At 33.3% G+C, this 22342-nt stretch overlaps 2 protein-coding genes across 4 annotated transcripts; one reads left to right on the top strand and one right to left on the bottom strand.

Annotated features, from left to right (window-relative positions):
• Positions 1 to 734: 734 nt before the first annotated feature.
• On the bottom strand, positions 735 to 17349 carry LOC128175051 (uncharacterized). Of its 3 annotated transcripts, none has more exons than XM_052840454.1 (13): positions 17241 to 17349; positions 16789 to 16988; positions 15982 to 16113; positions 15561 to 15651; positions 10661 to 10873; positions 9746 to 9833; positions 8512 to 8729; positions 7613 to 7690; positions 6906 to 6995; positions 6324 to 6685; positions 5400 to 5498; positions 2680 to 3479; positions 735 to 1769 (listed from the first exon to the last, which is right to left on the bottom strand). In XM_052840454.1, the coding sequence occupies exons 1-11, from the start codon at positions 17269 to 17271 to the stop codon at positions 5424 to 5426; spliced, it is 1578 nt and encodes a 525-aa protein (XP_052696414.1). In that variant the 5' UTR covers positions 17272 to 17349; the 3' UTR covers positions 735 to 1769; positions 2680 to 3479; positions 5400 to 5423. The 3 variants fall into 3 exon arrangements, with proteins under 3 accessions (XP_052696414.1, XP_052696404.1, XP_052696424.1); XM_052840444.1 differs by having other exon boundaries at positions 9746 to 9902; positions 17241 to 17347; XM_052840464.1 differs by having other exon boundaries at positions 9746 to 9902; positions 17169 to 17327.
• Positions 17350 to 17465: 116 nt separating this feature from the next.
• Positions 17466 to 22138, top strand: LOC128175080 (leucine-rich repeat-containing protein 72-like). Its single transcript, XM_052840490.1, has 8 exons — positions 17466 to 17585; positions 17937 to 18010; positions 18140 to 18209; positions 18476 to 18671; positions 19055 to 19144; positions 19441 to 19590; positions 19813 to 19849; positions 20289 to 22138. The coding sequence occupies exons 1-8, from the start codon at positions 17568 to 17570 to the stop codon at positions 20452 to 20454; spliced, it is 801 nt and encodes a 266-aa protein (XP_052696450.1). The 5' UTR covers positions 17466 to 17567; the 3' UTR covers positions 20455 to 22138.
• Positions 22139 to 22342: the final 204 nt, after the last annotated feature.

Genomic DNA, 22342 nt, shown 5'->3' with positions numbered 1-22342 from the left:
ATATGTAAACGGTGTGACCGTTGGACCGAGCGCAGATTTAACACAGTGCAGTTTGATTTTTGTAGAATAAAATTTATTTGAAACGCACACAGTAGGATCCGCCTGGTTGCCTACTCAAATCATTAGCCAAAGTTTAACTAAACGTCGCGTGCTCAGTCTACATTGTGACGTCATATTTCATACGTAAAACGTTCAAGTTTTGTCTTCGGAAACAGCCGAAGAGAGTAACGTTATTCCGAACTATTTTTTATTTCTTCTTTTATTGTTTATCAATTTAATTCATATGAATGCCGCTGTAATAAAATTAAATACTTTATTCGGTATCTAAAAGATCAGTTCCTTGACCTTAATGTTTTTATTTTCCATCTGATAGTTTGATAAGACATACATAGAACATGTCGTGTTTCTTGATTGATGCACTATTGAAAATTATCTGGTTTCCATTTTAATTTCTTTTAATTCGAATTACCTTCTATTGAAACACTGGAACTTATTAAATCGAGTTTAGGGGCAACAAACATCGATAAGTACTGATCAATCAATGATCGAACTAACTTTTTAAAGACAAAATGGCTGCCAAGATGGCGGCGCCCAGGGCTGGAAGAAATATTTTTTGGCCTTAGTACCCCTGATTCAACTTTCATTTTTCACTGATTTTCTTATATATACGTGTTACCATTAATCCTCGCTTCGCGAGGCGGGCTTCGCCCGCCTCTCGCTGCGCTCGGTATTAAATTCCAATTGAAGTATTTATAAGTTGCCTTCTGAACAACAAAGAGGTTAGAAATATGGACTTTTTTTAAAGGAACAAATTTTTACTTGCTCACTCTAGATTTAGGTGTGAAGTTGCTTATGTCTGAATTAAGTCAAATAGTGAAGTGATCCCTTTTCCTTATGAATTATGATTTATTATTCCAATTTGTTTGACATGGCCAATTAACTTCAGGGTAAATGTAGTACATGATCTAAATAAAACTTCAAATGCATATATTGAAAAGGAGTTATAATGCTAAGTTGTAATAAAAAGATTATTCTGGGGGCGGTTACAACATTTTATGTAAATTTATGCAGTTTTCAACCATAAACTGTGTGATGAATACAAATATAGAAACAGCAGAAATATTTGTAAAACATGGCATATTTTGTACTGGCATGTTGAAACATTTATTTCTGTTGACAGTGGCAGTTACTTCTTTTAAATGTTATTTGTTACTTATTCTGGAAAAATGCCATATATCATCTGTGAATTAAACTTTGCCTGATATTGTCACAACCATAGATTGAACTGCATCTAGAATTTCCATTGGGAGTGCGTTTACACACTTCATTGTCACTCAACAGAGTGAGCATTTTCATATCAAATCCATTCAGAATGTATTGCATCTCCAAATTAAATCCATTAAGAATGTATTGCATCTCCAAATTAAATCCATTCAGAATGTATTGCATCTCCAAATCAAATCCATTCAGAATGTTTTACATCTCCAAATTAAATCCATTAAGAATGTATTGCATCTCCAAATTAAATCCAGTCAGAATGTATTGTATCTCCAAATTAAATCCAGTAGAAATGTATCGCTCTCTCAAAAATTAAATCCAGCAAAAAATGTATCACATTTCCAAGTCAAATCCATTTAGAATGCATTGTATCTCAAATCCAGTTAGAAAGTATTGCATCTCCAAGTAAAATTCAGAATGTATTGTATCTTCAAGTCAAATCCAGCTAGATTGTAGTTTACTCTTGTCTTATTCAAACTTTACTTTGTGGTCTACAAAAATGAAAATAACACTAAAATCACAACAAAAAATTAAAAGGCTTGTTGCAGAAAAAAGTTCAGTGTTACATCCAGTAAAATATGCCTACAATCCTATACCTTTACAAAACTGCTTGTACTTGAATAATACTATATGTTTTATGATTCCACTTCTATTAAACAAGAGGCCCATGGGCCACATCACTCACCTGAGGAACAATAGGTATGATAAAATCAGCTTAATGGAGTCATAATACAATAGTTTCTGAGAAGAAGATTTTTAAAGATTTACTCTATATATTCCTATGTAAAACTTCGACCCTCCATTGAGCCCCACCCTACCCCCAGGGGTCATGATTTTCACAACTTTGAATCTATACTACTTGAGGATGCATCCACACAATTTTCAGCTTTCCTGGCTGATTATTTTCTGAGAAGAAGATTTTTGAAGATATACTCTATATATTTCTATGTAAAACTTCGACCCCCCATTGTGGCCCTACCCTTTCCCCGGGGGTCATGATTTTCATAACTTTGAATCTACACTACCTGAGGATGCTTCCACACAAGTTTCAGCTTTCCTGGCTTTATGGTTCTTGAATAGAAGATTTTTGAAAATTTCTCAAAATTTCTCATTAATTTCTAATTACATGTATCTCCCCTTTAAAAAAGGGTGTGGCCCTTAATTTTCACAAATTAGAATCCCCTTTGCCTAAGGATGATTTGTGCCAAGTTTGGTTGAGATTGGCCTAGTAGTTCTTGAGAAGATGTTGAAAATGTGAAAAGTTTATGGACGGGCAGAAGGACGGACAGACGGAACAGACGTCAGTCTCGTCAGACAAAATGTGATCAGATAAGCTCACTTGAGCATTCAGCTCAGGTGATCTAAAAAAAACATTGCAAACAATGGTTCAAAATAACTCACTCTTTAGGATATAGACTTTCTCATGTTTCTCTGTTTGTCAATGCACTTTCACTTGTTCTGTCTTCAAATATTTCTGTGCCTCTCTTTCTCGCTCTGTCAGTGATGAAGCATTACTGTCTGGAGATACATAACTCTGCCCCTCTCTCTGTCAGTGATGAGCACTGCCAGTACTGTCTAGAGATATTTCTCTGTCCCTCTCTCTGTCAGTGATGAGCACTGCCAGTACTGTCTGGAGATATTTCTCTGTCCCTCTCTCTGTCAGTGATGAGCACTGCCAGTACTGTCTGGAGATATTTCTCTGTCCCTTTCTCAGCAAGTGGTGTAACATTACCTGTACTGACTAAAGATATAACTCAGCCCTTCTTTCTGTCACTGATGTTGCATTACTGCAATTTTCTGGAGATATTTCTCTGCCCCTCTCTCTGTCAACGATGTAGCAATATTGTAACTGTCTGGAGATATTACTCTGCCCTTCTCTCTGTCATTGATGTAGCATTACTGCAATTTTCTGAAGATATTTCTGTGCTCCTCTTTTTGCCAATGTTATAGCATTAGCAGTACTGTCTGACGATATCACTTTGCCCTTCTCTCTGTTACTGATATAGCTTAGTCCAGTACTGTCAGTAAACATGGAGAAGAGTTCTCTACTTCTCTGCCTCTCACTTTGTCAAGAAGTTTTTCCATTATTTGTATAGTAAAGATTTCTTCACATCTCTTACCCTCTCTTTGTCGGGCTGACGTGGAGCCTGGTTCTTCTGTACAGCATTAGTCCTACCTGGACAAACCCATAGACAGTGTTGCTGTAAATGTAGAAAAATGATATTTATATAATAGTGTTATGTTGTGCATGTACTATGCCTATATACTTGTCAGGGTTTGATACATGGTACATGAGCCAGAACACTATTGTTTTTATTATGCTGACTGTTGTATACTGATGTTCCTCGCTAAAAGTAGCTGTGATGTTTCAGTGTTGTGTAGTTTCTAAAAATAATCATCGGAAAAGCAAATGTTTGCTCTTTCAAATCAATAAATTGATTTTATCGATAATTTTATCAACAAGTTGCTGTACTATCACAAAAAATCAACAAACGTTTGTATTTTCTTAGAAATGAGACACGATTGACCTTACTGAAAAACTCAAGTTGTTTAGCAGATGAAACCTTAATGAATTTTTTCTTGTACATACTTTATCAAGTGTCACTAAAAAAGTGTTTTTGTGATTTTCATGCACAATTTCTTTGTAAAATGAACAATCAATTTGTTCAAAACTTTACTAGAAACTTCAAAAATCTGGTCAATAATAAGGAGATTTTGGGAAAATTAATAAATATAATTGATTGATGTCAATATTTATATATAGAAAAAACGCCTTGTATATCATCGATTGCTGTGGCGTATTAACCGTAGTGCGTTGGCCCATTGGAGGTAACGATTTTAGGGTCGTGAGTTTGGAACCACTGTCAGTGCTTGTAAGATTTTCGCAGAAAACATTTGCCATGTCTATTTCTGTAGTATGTTTATGCTATATAAAACCTTTGTATACTATGCGAAAATAGATGAGTAGTGATTATATAGAGACAAACTGACAGGAGGCATAATAATGTTTAATATGATAGAGTACAATATAATGAATATATTACATCTACCAAGTATGATTTCCTTTATTTCTAACGGAAACTTTTATTGAATTAATTCATAGCTCTATAGAAACAGCCAGACAAAAATCTACATGTCCCATTTATCGATTGGTCGAAACCTACAGCGACTGAAACTGACAGGACTGAAATCTACATGCCCCATTTATCGATTGCTTGAAACTTACAACAGCCTAAGAAAATGCATGGATGCACAAAATAATCATGATGATGTCAGTCTCCATTTCCCACTAGAGACGATTTGGCTGTTTCTCTTAGATAACACACTGATGTACATTAACATTTTAAGTTTATTGAATTTTACTTTCTTTTTATGATCAGTTAATTTGTTAAAAGAAAGATGTATTTAAATATAAACAATAACATGCTTTCTTTGATGACTCATGTGGGTTATGAAGGTAACATTAATTGCAGAATTTTTTTAAAAAATTCTGCAATGTCGCCACCTTCATATCCCGCATGAATCACCAAAAAAAAAAGCATTTTATTGTTTGAATATTAAATATTATCATATGATTTGATACAATAATGTATCATAAGACATGTTATGATATTGTATTGTATTATACAATATCCTTTAATACATGCAGATAATCAAGATTAAGATCTGCATCAGGCTACCTCTATATTACAGTCGTTTCATGCATATCTTTTATGACTTTAAGCTTTGCTATGATATACAAATTTAATATGCAAAGAGATTTCAATGTAATGCTATGAGATTTGTATGCTATGCTATGAGATATTGAAATGAAATGCTTAACGATATGGTATGCTATGAGATTTGAACAAAAATGCCTTCGTATACAGAAGAATTCTGAACAATTCAAAGTAAAATGAAAAGAAGCCAAAGTTTACCACAAAGTGAACATTTATTCTTAAAAATAAAAACTGTTTTAAAATCATTTTGTATGCTATACTTTGGTATGTTATGGTATGAGATGACGAAAGAGAATCTATGAGATTGCATATATGGCAAGAAAACATCACAGTTGTCTTGGTATTAAGCTAAAAACTTTTATTAAATGTGAATAAGTCAATAAATCTACAGATAAACTTTACCTTTCTCCCTCTTGTCATCAATTATTATGATTCCTCATTGTTGTTCTCTTTAATAACCACTTCCTCTTCTATCAGTGTTATCAAATTCCTCTCAAACAACTACAAAGAAGATAAGAAAATGGTTTTCATTCAATATAACTGAGGGGAGATAATTGATATAATTTTCAAAATACAACTTGCTTTTATGTCAAGCTGATCTTACAGGCTTTATGTTTTATTCAATGTAATTGAAAACATATAAATTCAAAACATTTTTATTTAAAAAGATGATCAGGCCACATAAAATTAATTTTTAGATTGTCATCCCGCCCACCCTTCTGAAAATGGCACACCCAAATGTATTTTATTTTGAAGGAAAAAAAATTGTGTCAAAAAAGATTTTTTCAGGGAAAAAAGATCAAGCTCGGTATACAAAAATTCAAAACATTGTAATGGCTGCTTAACATGTGGATTGATGTTTGATTCCAGTCATACAAATATCTTTGTGCATGTACAGTTTAGTAGAAATTAAATGGAATTAAAAGATTACAAATGGATTTGTGTACTCATATTAGCATTAACAATTAAAAAGAATAAAGCAGTTGTCATTTCTAGAACATGAATGGTGAAAAAAATGGGTTTAAAAAATAATAAATAAAATCTGCCCACCCATCCCATTCTTTTTTGCAAATCAGGATGAGACATTAATTTTATGTGGCCTTAATTTCAGGGGTGTGATTGGCAGAAGAAAAAAGGTAGGAAATCAAATCAGTCAGGTGTCTGCACTGATTCCAAGATTGAGCATTTTTATTTCGTATTTGCTGCAGTTATCAAAATTTCATGTGACATCATTGGAAAAGCCACACTAGAAAGAATTTGATAATAAAATCTGGGAGGTCCGATTCACCACAGAAATATCCCACCCCTTGACTTGCACCCACTGACCTTCGTGGCAGCTGTGATGGTGTTCTTTCTGCCTGGCCGTGTAAACAGCCTCTTTACACCCCCTCTACACTTCAGCTGCATCAGCCGTTTAGTGGGTGGAGCAAAGTCTACTGTGCTGACAATGTCTGAGGTGTCCATCAGCTGGCTTTTTATATTTTCAGCGTTTAACTCTGTTATATCATCAAACAACTTAGTACTCTGCCTCTGTTTTCCACTCCTCTTTTGTAAGAAATAAGGTAGAAGCTCTGCCTCTTTTTGGCTGATACTTTTGATCTCTCTGACCGACCATTTAGTGGTTGGAGTCATTGAAGACTCTCCTGTTGTCTGTGTTTCATGTGTATTATTCAAATCAAGTTCTTTCTCTGGTAATAAATATAACAAAGCAAGCTCTTAAAAATAACATACATGTACATGTATCACCATGCAAAAACATCGTCACAGAATTTCTTATTCAAAACTCTCATAACAATTCTCATTTCAAGCTTGAATATTTGATACACTGTTCTAAACAATCATTTTTACAGTGAGTTTGTTTTGACAGGTGAAGAGTGATGAATTTTTTCTTTTTTATCATATAATTACCCTCCACTTCTTCCTTTTCCTCATTCTGTCGTACTTCTCCAGAAGGCAATGTTCTAGGCTTGTCCTCTTCTGATTCTTGTTTACCACAAACTGAAGATAAAACAGCATTTTAAATTAATAGAAAAAAACAACTTTATACAGGTATACAAATTTCTATGAATAATTATGAAGGATGTAAAAGTTTGATGACGACTGTTTCATATTCAATACTAGACGCCTGTCCCTCTTTACAACAAGTACCAGTAAATACATGTATAATGTATGATGCCAAATGTAACAATACATAGCTATAATTTCCGAAATACCATGATTATACAAATGTTTACCGGTACTTCAGTATTCTAGTCTTATATAGGTTTTGGATGGTCATTGTCATTTTCACACCATTTAAACTTCTTAAACATAGAGAGCTTTGCTTATTCAATTAGACTGAATGTTATAGCTCATTAAAACTTATGGGGTTTTTTTCTGTTGTTTACAAAGTTTTTTAAGGCTCCAATAAGATTTAGTTATCAATATTTGCTAGTACATGTATATGCAATAATTTTTACATTTAAATTTGAATGTTTTCTCATAACATTCAAGAGAACTCTTCTATATATAAGAATTATATAGAATAAGATAAAAATTGTCTAAAAATGCCTATCATCATCCAGCCCTCTTAAGACTTAGTGATGAGAGAAGCTTTGTCCACTACTGGTACTTACCAGCGACATCTTTCACTGTCTCAGCTGCTACAGTCATATAATAACAGGACTTTTCTGTACACCTCAGGAGGTGTCTGGCTGTGCGTAAAAAAAAAAATATAACTGACGTCAACAATAAAATATCCCATCAATGATTAGCAATGAAAACAATTACAATTCACATTCATATCCATTTTACCATTTCTACAACATTTACTAGACAAGATTGAGATGGTGACCATATATATATTGATATAAAGATATGTCATAGAAATATGCAGGTCAAGTTTGAAATTTGTTCCAGATCCGACGATTTTAGATCAAGTTATGATTTTTTAAATTATAAAGAAACAAGAAGAAAAAAAATTCAGTTTCTGCTCTCTAACTTTTGAAGAGATATATACGGTATTTAAAGTTGAAATTGCATTAACAGGACTGCACTTTAAAAAAAAATACAGGTTAAATTCAAATTTGGTCCAGGTTTGATAATTTTTGCCAGATTTATGCCCCTTGAACTTCGAAAAAAAATAAGACTTCTTCTGTGTAAACAAATGAAAAATTAAAGATAGCATTTAAAAAAATTTCTGCCAGCAGGGGGCATTAGTGGCATTAAGACACATCTATTTTTTTATTTGCCTTCCAAATAAATTCAAAATTAAATGGGAATAAGGGTCTATCTGTCAACTTTTAAAGAAGAGGCATAAGAAGCTCATGGCCTAAGCTGATGATAATCATGACCTTGACTGGACGTGTTTTGGCCAAGACCATGAATCAACATGGCATTTATCAAAAAACAAACAAACAAACATGGGATGTGCAGCACTAATATCAATGGATTCTATATTGACCTGTGAGACTAACTACTCTATTCACTACTTCATTTGATACTGACCTAATTTAATGTGCTGGGTCTTACTTACCAGCTTTATCTCCATAGGGACTGATAAAACCACAAACACACATTAGGGAGTCCTTCATCTTCCTCTCTCTTGGTGCACTGATTCTGATGTCTTTTATCTCTTTCCCTCTCCTTGTTCTGATTTCGTTATGACGCTGGGATGTGTGAAATTCCCTGTGTTTCGTGAAGGCAGTAGAGCAGCGTGTGGCATAGCAACACAGAGAACACTTCCTGTAGGTCCTACAATGGATGATGTAGTTACAGTACATACGTATTGGGTTATGGTATATAACAAATATAATACTCCCTGGCCTTCCATTCTTATTATTCATTCAATACATGGACATTGGTGACTTGAGCAGAAATAATCATGACTAATAATGGGTTACCCATTGACAAAAGTATGTATTAAACTATTATACATGAGACTTTATGATAAGGCCTAAAAAAAATACATGTAATGGTTTGTTTCCCCTTTCAAGCTGAAAATAAGTGGGGTTGGTAGGTCGGAATTTTTTTTTCAAATATTTTTTTTCCTTTATTGCAGTACGTTTTGAGCAGTATCCATACATGCCAATTATATACTGACACTGCTGAAAGGTATAAAAAAAGAAATACTTTTTATTGTTCCTGACTATTAAGCTGGCCTAAAGAAAACAAACAATGATATTATATATCAGATTCTTCCTCTGCCAGCGATGAAAGCATTATCAATATCTGCAAATCATGAAAACATACAGCCATTTTGAAACAAAAGTTACCAGTACACAAATTTGAAAAGAGTAACTGCTAAAAACATTTTTTGGACTAAAATCTTGAGGAATTTTTTTTTTTCAAATTGGATAAAAATGGAAATAAATGATTTTCCGTAAAAAATCTTTTACTAAAAAATTACTAAGCAATTTTTGAGTCTGTAAAAGCTATGGTCAGTTGGGAAAGCGGAAACAAACCATTTGATAAATCAAATTGTATATTGTTCTGAACTGGTGTGACTATCAAAGTCACTCTATGCTATTGAAACAATACTTATAAGTATCAATGAATGTAGTTCTGACCAAGAAGTGGCCTTTAGTCATCAATTCTAAAACCTCTGTACATGTATATCCACTGTAAACTTTTGGTTATACCCCTTGTCAACTTTGTATATAACTGTAAACTTTGCATTTATATACCGGTACCAACTGTAAACTTTTTATATAACTGTGAACTTTGTATATAAGTGTAAATTGTGTAAATAACTGACATTGGTATTTTACCTGAAGTGACTTTGGGCTCCCATGCCTCTACGACACTCAATGCAGCTGTACATTCTGATATCTAGTGAGGGGCTTGGTTCTTTGATCTCTGTGACGGGAATGAGTTGATCTTGAGCAAATGTTGCTACTGTAGTTTTGGTTAGTTTGGGGCTGGACTCTTTGAAAGAAATTCAATTTGTGTTAAAACAAGGATTGTGGAGTATGAAAACTCTTGCTATACATGTATATTTTTCTGCTGTAGAAAATTTTGGTTTTGCAAAACATTGTATGTTTTCTTCTGATTGTTCAGGGTTTGTCTGGGGGATGCTAATACAAGAATACAAGGTGTTGGACTGGGGGGGGGGGGGGGGTGGGGGTGGGGGGTAGGAGTGTGTCATGTTGACTCTCTGTCCAATATATAATTTCTCTTAATTAAAGATTTCCAGTGAATGAATGCGACTGCAACCTGCAAGGATTCACTGACTTTGCAATAACATTAAATTCTACTAGAATATACCGGAATATAAAATTATCAGCTCATGAGTAGACAACTCCCTTACCTTCATTAACAGGAAGTATTTTAATCTTCTTAAATGGATTTTCTGATTAATATTACTCATAACTTGTTTAAATTATTGAACAAATCGATTATTTACAGATAATAAAAAGCTAAATATTTTCATAATTCGAAAATTTCCTTATTAAAAGGAATACAAACTAAACAAACTTAGAGATTTGGATCTAATATGGTTATTATTTGTACAAATGTTATTTTCAGACAATCACTTTTGTTAAAGATTTCACATGACATGATTGTGTCATTAAAATGAGCTCTGTTTTAAAATAAATTTGACTACAGTAGGTGATTTACAATACTTGATGTACCGGTACTACAAATTAGTCCAATAAATGCAAAGATTACATGTAGGTGTTTACCAGCCTGGGTACTAGACGATACTTTAGCTGCAGAGCTGCTCTCATCTGTATGCGCGTCTGTAGTTTCAGCAGTCTGATAACTTGGTGATTCTCTAGCCATACTAATTTCTTTTATCTCTGTTTCTTCTGTTTGACAAGCCTGGAGGGTGGGTGAACACATTGTTTCTAGTTTGAATGAGGTAACAAGGGGGTCCAATTCCTGTGAGCTATCTCCTGTAAAACAAAGGAGATCATACAACTTTCAAATGCATTGATTGAAACCCAAGGTCAGACCTGCCACTTTTTGCGATCTTGTGGGTATTAATGCCCTATTCAAATGACTCCTTCACTTCTGTGAAGAGAATCTCACCATTTTCAGAACATGATTTTTTTTATTTTTAACATACAAAAACCAGGTTTATACTTTCTATTATTGATGGATTAGAAAAAACTCTGTTGACTTATCCAGCTTTTTTTACTTGCACTTTTTTTTAGCTAAGGAGAAACTATAGTGTTGCCTGATTTGAGCACCTTAAAGTAGTCCGAGTATCGCACTACGTCATAATACGGATTTTACAATATTGGTTCGACTTTTACAAAGCGTTCTAGATACCCGGTATTGATTTTGCTCTACATCGCTGTTGTAAACAATGGCAATAATAAGCAATTAGAACGGTAATATATGTATTCTATGAGAGATAGAAATGATTAATGTTGAGAAACTCAATTCTGTTAAAGTAAAATGAAAACGAAGTTTCTGATTAACCAGGGTCTCAGGTATGCTTATATCTTCTTTGTTTTGATGCCCCCCCCCCCCCCCGAAATTTTATTTTTCTTTTACTAAAACCGGTTTAAATTTAGACATAGAAGATATTTCGAATTTAATCAATTGTCAATTAATTAATGTTTAAATGATATCTAACATTGTTGACAGATCTAGGCAGAAAACTGTAGCAAAATGTAATTTTTACGGATTTTTTCGTCAGGGTCTACTGGGTTTAGAGCTTATAGCGTGAAAAGTAATCCGTCAACATATAATTTATTTTACTAAATTTTTTTTCTAAGATGTCAATCTATAGAATAAACACCATAAATTTAAGTTTGAGTCCATAAAATAGTAAGAAGAAGGAGAAAACAAGCGCTGTTTTAACTATTGTTAGAATTTAGATATAATTATTAGAAGAAAATTCATTATTCTCTTTGAATTGTTTTTAACAAAAACTTCGAGAAAACTATTGCTACATGTATTTTGTTTATGTTGTTCAAGAGTCCCAAACATAGCAATGTATTACAAAATCATGCATATACGTGTACTTGAAAATTAGTAATATTTTAAAGTATTATTTTTTGCATATGATGAGTTGAAAATATGCCACAGATTTAAAGACAAATATTCCGCGATGTACTATTATAAGGTCGCTACCGTAGGCATCAACGCATCGTGTATGTTTTCCTTCAATCTTACTCTTATTTAACTCATTAAATATTTTCCGGCCTCTCTCTCTCTCTCTCTCGTTTTAAATAAATACGATTATATGTACATTTAGGACGATTGGTGTTAATTATAGTCTTGGCAACGGTATGGTCAATCATGGACAATTATCACCTTGCAGGACAAGTGTTACCTGAAAAAAATCCCGTAACACGGGTCCCGTGTCTAATGCCTTAAGCCATTTAAATGACAAAGTAGGTGTTAAACTTAGGTAACGCTTGCATATTCCGGCCACTTGGAGTATCGAGAGTAAAAGAACAACAGATTATGAATAACTGGGACTGCAGTTTTACTCGAGGGATCAAAGGTTTTGAGAGATCAAGAGAGTAGATTTACTTGGTAATATTAGTGGTTGGAGGATATGGACCAGAGACTCACTTCGAGCAAATAATGCATAATTCAGACAGGTACATTGACAATCAGTCATCCCTGTGTTTACGGATGTGTAACTATTACATAACACTTCCTGACCATGGCAGCACCCGTGCTCTGACCACGTGCCGTGAAGAATTTTTTTGAATGTAGAGACTCTCCCCCCCCCTCTCTCTATCATTTCAAATAACTAATGTTTTATGTGAACTGCTAAAGTATGTAGTACATATAGCCGTAACGGCATTCTGATTGAAATGCACATAATAGCACACGTTTTTGTAACGGGCGTTTTTAGAAAAATCATACCAGGGACGTAAATATAAAAGTCCCTGATCAAAGGCGCCTTCTATCTTTACTGCATGAGATAAAATAATGCCTGATTCAGACAGGTATATAGAAAATGACAAGTACAGCACAATTTATAGAAAAGTTATCCCTGTGTTTACGGGTGTGTATAACTATTACATAACACTCCCTGTCCGTGACAGCACCCGTGCTCTGACCACGTGCCGTGAGAAGTTGAGACAACTCTCTCTTTCTCTCTCTCTCTCTATAAAATAATGCCTGATTCAGACAGGTATATAGAAAATGACAAGTACAGCACAATTTATAGAAAAGTTATCCCTGTGTTTACGGGTGTGTATAACTATTACATAACACTCCCTGTCTGTGACAGCACCCGTGCTCTGACCACGTGCCGTGAGAAGTTGAGACAACTCTCTCTTTCTCTCTCTCTCTCTCTTTCTCCAAAATCAAAATATATAAAATTCTAAGAAAATTGAAATTTAAAACTTTCTTAATTTTTACATGGCTAGAGGAATAAATGATATACCACATATTGCGTAAAGAAGATTTTTTGTACTTATGCACACAAACACACATCTTTGTTCATTTGATTCCCATAATGATTCAAAACTTACATTCATTCAAACAATCACATTTTTACCATTTTAAAAAGTACAAATACTAGATGTGTATATAAAATTTACTTTAGCTGTGTTTTCAATTACTCTCTCCATTCCTGATTAACCCTGATTATAGTCTGTTCGTTAATTGTATTTCAATCGAGTGTACGGTATATCATTAAAAGGTAATTTTATGGATGTATTTTGTAAATACTGTGTCATGAATATGCAGAATAAGTTCCTTTAATTTAAATTAAAAACAAATTTTCATTTGTTTGAAATTAAATTATTCTATCAAGAAAATTTTGCTGTTTGAAAGAACGGACTATTACTTCAATTTAGTGGACCCCTAGTCACACTAATTGCTGCAGGTCACCCACCCCAAAATTCTATCTACACATACGTAATGTTACGCAATTTACCCCCCTCTGTTGGTCAACTGACACTGCGAAATTTTTACATGTGATGGATACCCCAGAATAAATGATCATTCATATTTTTAAATCCCGGGTTTTGAACGACAAACATAAATATTGGGCGACCCACTGAACATCATACTTTTGCTAGATCGGATAGGAAAGTCAATTTTTAAATACACACGATTTTAACATTAGCATTTTCGTAAACTGATTGAACCCTCTTTTTTTTAAAAACGTTTGATAAACAAGTTATACAACTTATATTAATAGCTTTCGTTGGCACGGATGTTAACGCGAGGAGGTCATCGATGTGGAAGAAAGCCGGAGTGCCCGGAGAAAACCCACGTGTCCAAGCGGGCAACCAGCATGTCTATTCAACTAATGTCGATCGCGGGGATAGAACTCGGGTTGCAGCGGTGATAAACGAGTGCACTTTAAAACATTCTATATCTACATGTATTTTGTTATTCATTAAACGAATTGTATTTAAGAGAAGTGACCAAGTGTAAGGTATGTTTCAAAGGTAAGAATTAAATATGAAAGATTGTAAATGAAACGCTAATTAGTATCCCTTTCTCGAGGCGAAATAAGATATTTTGGTGAAGTGTTTATAACCGGGTATATAATTATCAATCAAATTAATTGATAAACAAGCATTGTCAGCGATGAACGTGCCAAGATTAATTTATATGTAAGGCCATCGAGTAAACAAAATAGTATACAAAATTCTGTATTAGCATAATTACACCTTCTTTTTATTTCTCCCACTTTTTTAAAATAATAATAAATTGTAACAATCAGCTCCTTTTATAAAATAAAGGAATATGAATTAATATTCATTAAATCTCTCAATCATATTTCCCGTATGAGAAGATATTGGGGGAGGTAACTCGCGTTAAAAAACAACAATAGTTTTCACCTGGGACTGGTTTCACAGTACCGCGACGGTGTGGCCAAGGTGAGAGGCCGTACCGCGAGGATGCGCGGTTTTACCTGAGCTACCTGTGCTAAACCGCGATCAATTTCATACCACGAGGACTCGCGGTAAATACGCAAACCGCGTTGGCCGTAGTGTACATCAGGTCCATAATACATACTTACTTACAAAAATTTGCGCAAAATTATTGATGAGATATGGCTTAAATAAACGTTTATACTCTATTTTGTATGTTCAGTTCTAAGTTTCCCAAAATTGGTAATTAATTTTAGGAAAAAAGGACGTCTGGCAAATTTCATAATTGTCAATAATTTTCGCAAGGGGGTACACCCGTATGAGAGGTGATAACAGACAAACTAGCATGTAAACATGCATATTTTCTTTTGTATATGTATTGCTAGAATGTATATTTATCATTTAAAGCTAAGCTTTTAATGATTGAGCCCATTTAGTGCCGAGTAAAGGCCTACCTTGAGAGCAAATCTACTAGAGTTTTTTGGAGGTATGCCACATGCAAAATGTTAAGATAAATGGAGCAAACTCTGCATTCTGAAAGTTTCTTGGAGTCTGGCCTTGGGTTTCCAACAATACACACAAAAACACTATACACAACTTGTAACTGTACTGAAAGAAAGTTCTCCAATAATTTTGTTACTTTAAAACTTTAAGAATGAATTATGAATTGTTTTCAGTCTTTTTAGGTAGAAGAGATTTAGTAATTTATCAATATTAGTATATTTTTTTTTGGGGTGGGGGAATGAGGTACATACAGTTTACAGGTAACTGATCTGAATACCTTGTTCAATCTCCTCCTGATTTGACCAAGGAGTAGAGTAATCAGACAAAAAGGATTTACCAGTCCTGGGTGGATGAAGGAGATCTATTACCTACAAAATTGATCAGGTGTATTGAGCACACAAGAAAAGATCTGCACAACAAGTGTTGGATACATCATCTTTGTCAACGAAAGCCATAGCATACAAGTAAAGAAACTAACAAATTAGTCTCTGGGAATTCAATAATGGTTGACAGGACACAATACATTAATCCAGTCTAACACACTTTCAATTGCATAGTTTAATTTGTATATAAACATGTGAATAATAGAAGGTTCATTGCCCATTTAAAGTGAAAAATAATTCCTACATGTAAAGGTGCAAACTCTATTAAAACATTGTAGAAAATTTTATATATGGTGTTATATCATAAATTCTGACCTTGTCTAGTGCGATTCCATCCCCTGATTCCTGATTAAATGTCAAAACTTGTGATTCTTTCCAACAATCAATATTCAAAACAGGATTCCCTTCTTCTATGGATTCTTGTGAAGGGGTTATGCTTTCATACTCCTGTAGATTAACAAAGAAAAGTAAAGCAAATATTCAAAAGCAAAACAAACTCAATAAATCTGAATTTCAAAACATTCTATACTCTGTCCCAAGTTTCTGATTCCATCACATTTTCAACAATCATAAATACCTTCATGCCCAACCTACTATCATTTATTACAATGAAATAGGGCAATTTTTTTTTCGTTCTGAAACACCCCTCTTTTGCTTCAGGATTCAATACTTAGCAAAAATAAAAAGTCAACAGGAAATTTGCATCACACATGAAAAGCACCCCAGATGAAAATGTTAACAATTTTTTGCAAGGTGTCCCGAGTACTTTGGGATGGAGATGACAACATTTCCCATTATAAATAACTGTAAGAAATCTTATTTTTGATTCACCAAGATTTCCCAGCTAAAAACAGATGTTGTGTAAATGACGAAATCTTAAAGTTAATTCCCTTTAATTTGTGTTCCTAATGAAGAAGTCTTGGATATCTTCCCTTTAAAAGATTTCAATTGTGCATTATTGACAGGTATGTTTATTTTTGTTGAATATCATCAAAATGTAATGAAAACAATAACTTGGGATTGACTGTAAATGTATTAATCCAACAAATTCTCTGATCATTAATAAAGTTCGGTTATGTCAATTAATGAATTCATTGTAATATAAGGAAATAATGAATTTACATTTATAATTTCCTTCTTAGGAATAAGTGTAACATTGAATTGTTGAAGCACATCTTTATCTTTGTAACTATTTTGTGCCATCCTGACTTCTATTTGTTCTGCGTATGGAAATCTTCTCTGTAGCAGCTTGATTTTTTTATTCCAACCTGAATATGGATTCCTAAAGAAATTGCAAGTTTCTTTCTGGGACTCTTGGAAATCTAGAAAAAAAAAAGACGATTCACCTCAGAAATTTAATTAAAGGTCGACCGTGTTACTTATCATTCATTTCAAAGGTATTACAATTAACCAGTTATTTCAAGTTTTTAAACATGATTGAAATTGTTACAGTATTTTGGGGGGTAAGATAATCAATGAGATTTAAAGTCAGAAATGAGTACCAGATGTGATTACTGATAAAAGTATTTTTTGCTATTTTCTTCCTGTCCAAAACAAATTCAGCATATATCTACCCGCTTGTTTGGTTGAGTATGACTTAAACATGCAACAATCACATGCAATGCAGTTGGCAGTTCACTCGGAATTACGGTACATGAACCAGTTGAAGATTGGGGAACCAGATCATTCAGTGTCGGTTTAACAAGCATTGTTTCGGACTTTTCATTTTTATAAAAATTCTCTTGAAAGAAATGTTTAAACAAAACTTTATAACTTCGAAATTTATCATTTAGATACATGTCATCTGACTATCACTTGTGGGAATTGATAGTGTATAGTTCTCATAGATTACCAAACTACATGTTGAACTAGCTTTACTTGTGTTAGTTTTAGCAACCAAAATGGCGGGTTCAGAAAAGGTTTGTAATATATTAAAACAGTATTTAACAAGCCAAATTTTATGCATTTCTTTTTTTACGGAGCTGATTGGCACGATCCTATTCATTCCAAAGATTTTTTCGTAATTCTTCAAATAGATAAGGTGAAATATTTTGACGAAATAACACAGAAACTCATTTCTAATTTTGATTTGTGTATAAAAATATATCTTTATATTTTCGTTTAATTTCCGTTTTATCATAGTATATATGGTGCCTTATATGATCTAAGATGCATTTGATTTGAATTAGTAAAACAATTTATGTAAAAAAAAAATAATACGATAGATGATGTCAGATTATTTACACATCATGACATGCTCATATCTACAGGCAATAGAGGACTACCTAAAGCAAAGAAATATAACAAAAGAAAAGGATGTGGAACAACTGTATTTGGCAAATAAGTAAGATTTTTATTTTTTTAACTGTTGATAATAGACACACAAATTTCATAAATGTTAAACTCAAAATCATAAACCTGGGAGAAATTTATTCTTTCATACCAGTACATGTAATTCTGTCATACTTTTTAGAGGACTAGATGAGGTAGCAAATTTAGGAAGATACAAATTTCTCAGGACTCTATGGTTAAACGGAAACAGGGTAAGTCTCTTATCTATAGGATGCTGATAATTTTAAAATGTCATTACAAATATTTTATTTTATCACATTTGTAAAGTCCTTGATAAGTACTTTTAACCAGCTTTTGATTAATACTACATACTAACAGCAATTTTACTTGCAAGTAACATTGTTGTGATTATATTATTTTTTTTTCACCTTCAAAATTAGGACATCTTAATATTGACAACATAAAATAAATTTTAAAAATTCTTCTTTTGAGTGAATTTTTCTCTTTTAAATTTTAGCTAAGGCGAGTTAACTTTCTAAACAACAATTTTCACATCTCTGAGCTACACTTACAAGACAACCAGTTGGTGGAGATCACTGGCGCTGTGGGTCATTTGAGTTGTTTACGCGTGCTGATGTTACAGAATAACCAGCTGACAAAGCTAGAGAAGGTGGTTAGAGAGTTTCAAAAGATGCTCACACTCCACACACTCAGTAAGGATTGTCACAGGTCTTATTTTTTAATTTTCCCTGTTTTTTCAAAAGGGCAGATATTGGTGGGAATGCTTTACTTTTAATAGAAATAAATTTACAGCACAAACTTATTTGTATATTAAATTATTTATAAGTAATCTCATTTTATTTATGAATCATGGTGTTTCATATTTATTCATTCATATACTTAGTACCATATGATTTTTAAGTTCTGACAAATAATATTCATTATAATTTCTTCATCAATGTACTTTTTTTTTACTAATTTGGAAACATAAATCTTTTTAATATGTCAGAGGATGAAAATTAAATTGTTGGGGTCTTTGCCAAGTCTTCTGTCAAAGCCAATCAATAGTTGATAAAAGGGTGGGTTTTTTTTACAGATCTGTTTAATAATCCTGTGGCACAAGAACCTGACTACAGAATCTTTGTTGTCAATTCTATACCTTCCATACAGCTCCTAGACCGACAAGGTAGCCCATATGAATTCAATGTTTAATGACAAATGTTTTGTACACAAACTAAGCTAAACTAATTTAGGTTGATCCGTTATTTATCTGAAAACTTTAGGAATTTTTTCTTCCCTCATTTAATTCTCTTTCAATTAACATTTTAGAAAATTCTTGTATTCAGTTTTAAAAAAGGAGCTTTCAATACTTAATTTCTGTTTTTATTGTTACCACCATTTTTAAAAAAAATAATGAAACATAATTACATGTAAGAAGAAAATATATACTTAAAAAATGACTTGAGGAAATTTGTTCTTCAGAGGTCAGTAAGAAAGAGCGTGACACAGCGCGGCAGATCTACGACCAGGAACAGGAGAAGATCCGAGAAACTGTGGCATTTGGTCGCCGCTCAGAGGGACCACCCACCATTTATTACTCAAGTTCTGACAAAGTTCATAGATCAACTTCAGGTATGTTTTTCATAGGAATAACATGTTAATATTTATTTCTCCAAAATACATTGAACGTAATTTGTAAAATCTTATTCCCTTTCCTGTTCCTGAGACAGAAAAATGTTTTGAAGAACAGTGTAGATAGAGTTACTTACTAGGTATTACCATATATCATTTAATGCTTAACACATGTATTATCAAATGAGGTCTAACTCATTAGCAAATGTCTTTGTATTACAGATACTACAGACTATGGAAACAGCTTTCTCAGAGATAAGTGAGTATTTTGCATAATTACTGCTATAAAAGACTCCAACATGATCTTACACTCAAATTACCACAGCTAGTTACTGATATACTGTTTACGAGCCCCGTAACCATTGCCATTCTCATGATAAAATCACTATAATACAAGGTCCAAACACTAAGTAATGGTCAGCAAAACTGAAACGTAAAAAGAAATGTGAAGAAAAATGTCAGACAAAATGCTTAGTCAATGATGATGATTTTATACTAATTAATATTAAATGTATTTTTTAAAAAAACGTATTTTTAGTGAGTTAATAATTTTATTTAGAAACTGTTGCAAAGATGTCTAATTTATTTTCAAAAGTGTACAAAACTTTTCTTAAAAATATTACAAGTACTTTGAAAACTGAATTTAATGAATAGCATAATATGTATGTAAAAATTTAACTTGTGTTATCATTTTTCAGTCCACCTTATGAGACAATGGAGGATGCAATTAATGCTCGTCGAAGGAAGAAGTCAGTCACAATTTATACATCTTTTGATTGGTCAAAACTTCCAGTATATGAGCAGCGTCGACAGAGTGATAAACCTTTTGATTCTCCAGAAATTATTACACACGTTTATCGCTGACAGTTGTTCAACTATCTTTAAACTGTCAGACTATAATTTCCTTTCCTTTGTTAAATTATATCTTTCACACTCTCTTGTACAATTGTGAGTCACTGTGATACCGTTAGTAAACCATTTCATTTTATATTTTGTTTTATATTTTTACAAAAGATTTATTGCTTTTTTGTATAAATTATTTGATGTTATCTTACTCCATAGTTTATTTTTTCTTACAAATATACATGTATTATTGACATAATGCTGTTTCTTGTTTCCATATTACTGAGCATAATGAATAATGAATTAAGTTAGTATTTTTGATAAAAACAGTCCTTGTAATACATACATGTACATGTATGTTGTAGAAGTTCTCGTTTCTAACTTTTAACCTTGATGTATAATTGTGAGGAGATATCACCAATGTCTCTATGATGATATACTGAGATGTGCCAATGTTCTGTGATGTCATTGTAAGATGTCCCCAGTGTTTTTAGTGTCTTTGAGATGTTCCCAGTGTCTTTTTGATGTCATTAAGAGATGTCTCCATTGTCTGTGATGTCATTGTGAGATGTCTCCATAGTCTGTGATGTCATTGAGAGATGTCTCCATAGTCTGTGATGTCATTGAGAGATGTCTCCATAGTCTGTGATGTCATTGAGAGATGTCTCCATAGTCTGTGATGTCATTGAGAGATGTCTCCATAGTCTGTGATGTCATTGAGAGATGTCTCCATAGTCTGTGATGTCATTGAGAGAGGTCGCCACAGTCTGTGATGTCATTGAGAGATGTCTCCATAGTCTGTGATGTCATTGAGAGATGTCTCCATAGTCTGTGATGTCATTGAGAGATGTCTCAATAGTCTGTGATGTCATTGAGAGATGTCTCCACAGTTTATGATGTCATTGATAGATGTCTCCACAGTCTGTGATGTCATTGAGAGATGTCTCCACAGTCTGTGATGTCATTGAGAGAGGTCGCCACAGTCTGTGATGTCATTGAGATATGTCTCCATAGTCTGTGATGTCATTGGGAGATGTCTCCATAGTCTGTGATGTCACTGAAAGATGTTCCCAAGGTCTCTATCATGAATGTCCATGTAAGATACCTTCAGAGTTGATGTGATGTAATTAGGAATAGATATGGTATCTTCATTAATGTTATTATAAGGCCTTTAATAGTGATGTTATTTTAAAGGAGATACTCCTGTAATGTTTGTGTCAAATGTCTTAATGATGTCATTGGGAGATTGCATGTTTTTTTGTGAGACATTCTTGTGTGCCCCACATGCTATTATGGGGAGAGATGGTCTCAGAGCCTCTTTGATGTTATTGTAAGCAAATAATGATGTTATTGTGATGTCCACTGTGCCATTGTTAGGAGATGCCCTCAGCAATGCCATTGTGAGATGAATGTTCTCAGTGCCTCTACAATGTTATTGAAATTGCATGTTAGATGCCTTCAATGTTCATTTGACTGTGATATGGTTTTTGCCCATGATGTTATTGAGGAGATGTCCTCTGTCATTATATGTTTGATGTTGTTGTGAGTAGATGACACCATGCAGTAATGTAGATTTCTTTGATGCCTTTGTGATGTTTCCTGGCCTTATTGTGTCTAGGTCAGTTAGAGACTGACGTCTGACTCTTATTTAGGAATGTTTTGTTACTGATACAATATAGTACAATAAACAATCACAGAAAAGAGATTCGAGTTTGAATATACATGTACTAGGAAATGCGAACTCCAAAAGTAAATAAAAAAAACATTTTAATTTTGACTCTAGATATTGGTATAGACATCATCATTGATATGCTGTTCACTCAGAACTGCTGATGAATAAAATTAAATAATAATCATTCATGGCGGGTTATAAGAGAAATTGAACTTAAAAAATCCACTTTTGTTCAAA

The sequence above is a fragment of the Crassostrea angulata genome, chromosome 1, assembly GCF_025612915.1.
Source record: "Crassostrea angulata isolate pt1a10 chromosome 1, ASM2561291v2, whole genome shotgun sequence".
NCBI lineage: Eukaryota > Metazoa > Mollusca > Bivalvia > Ostreida > Ostreidae > Magallana > Magallana angulata.
The sequence above is the reverse complement of the archived record's forward strand: the minus strand, read 5'-3'. Positions and strand labels throughout refer to the sequence as shown.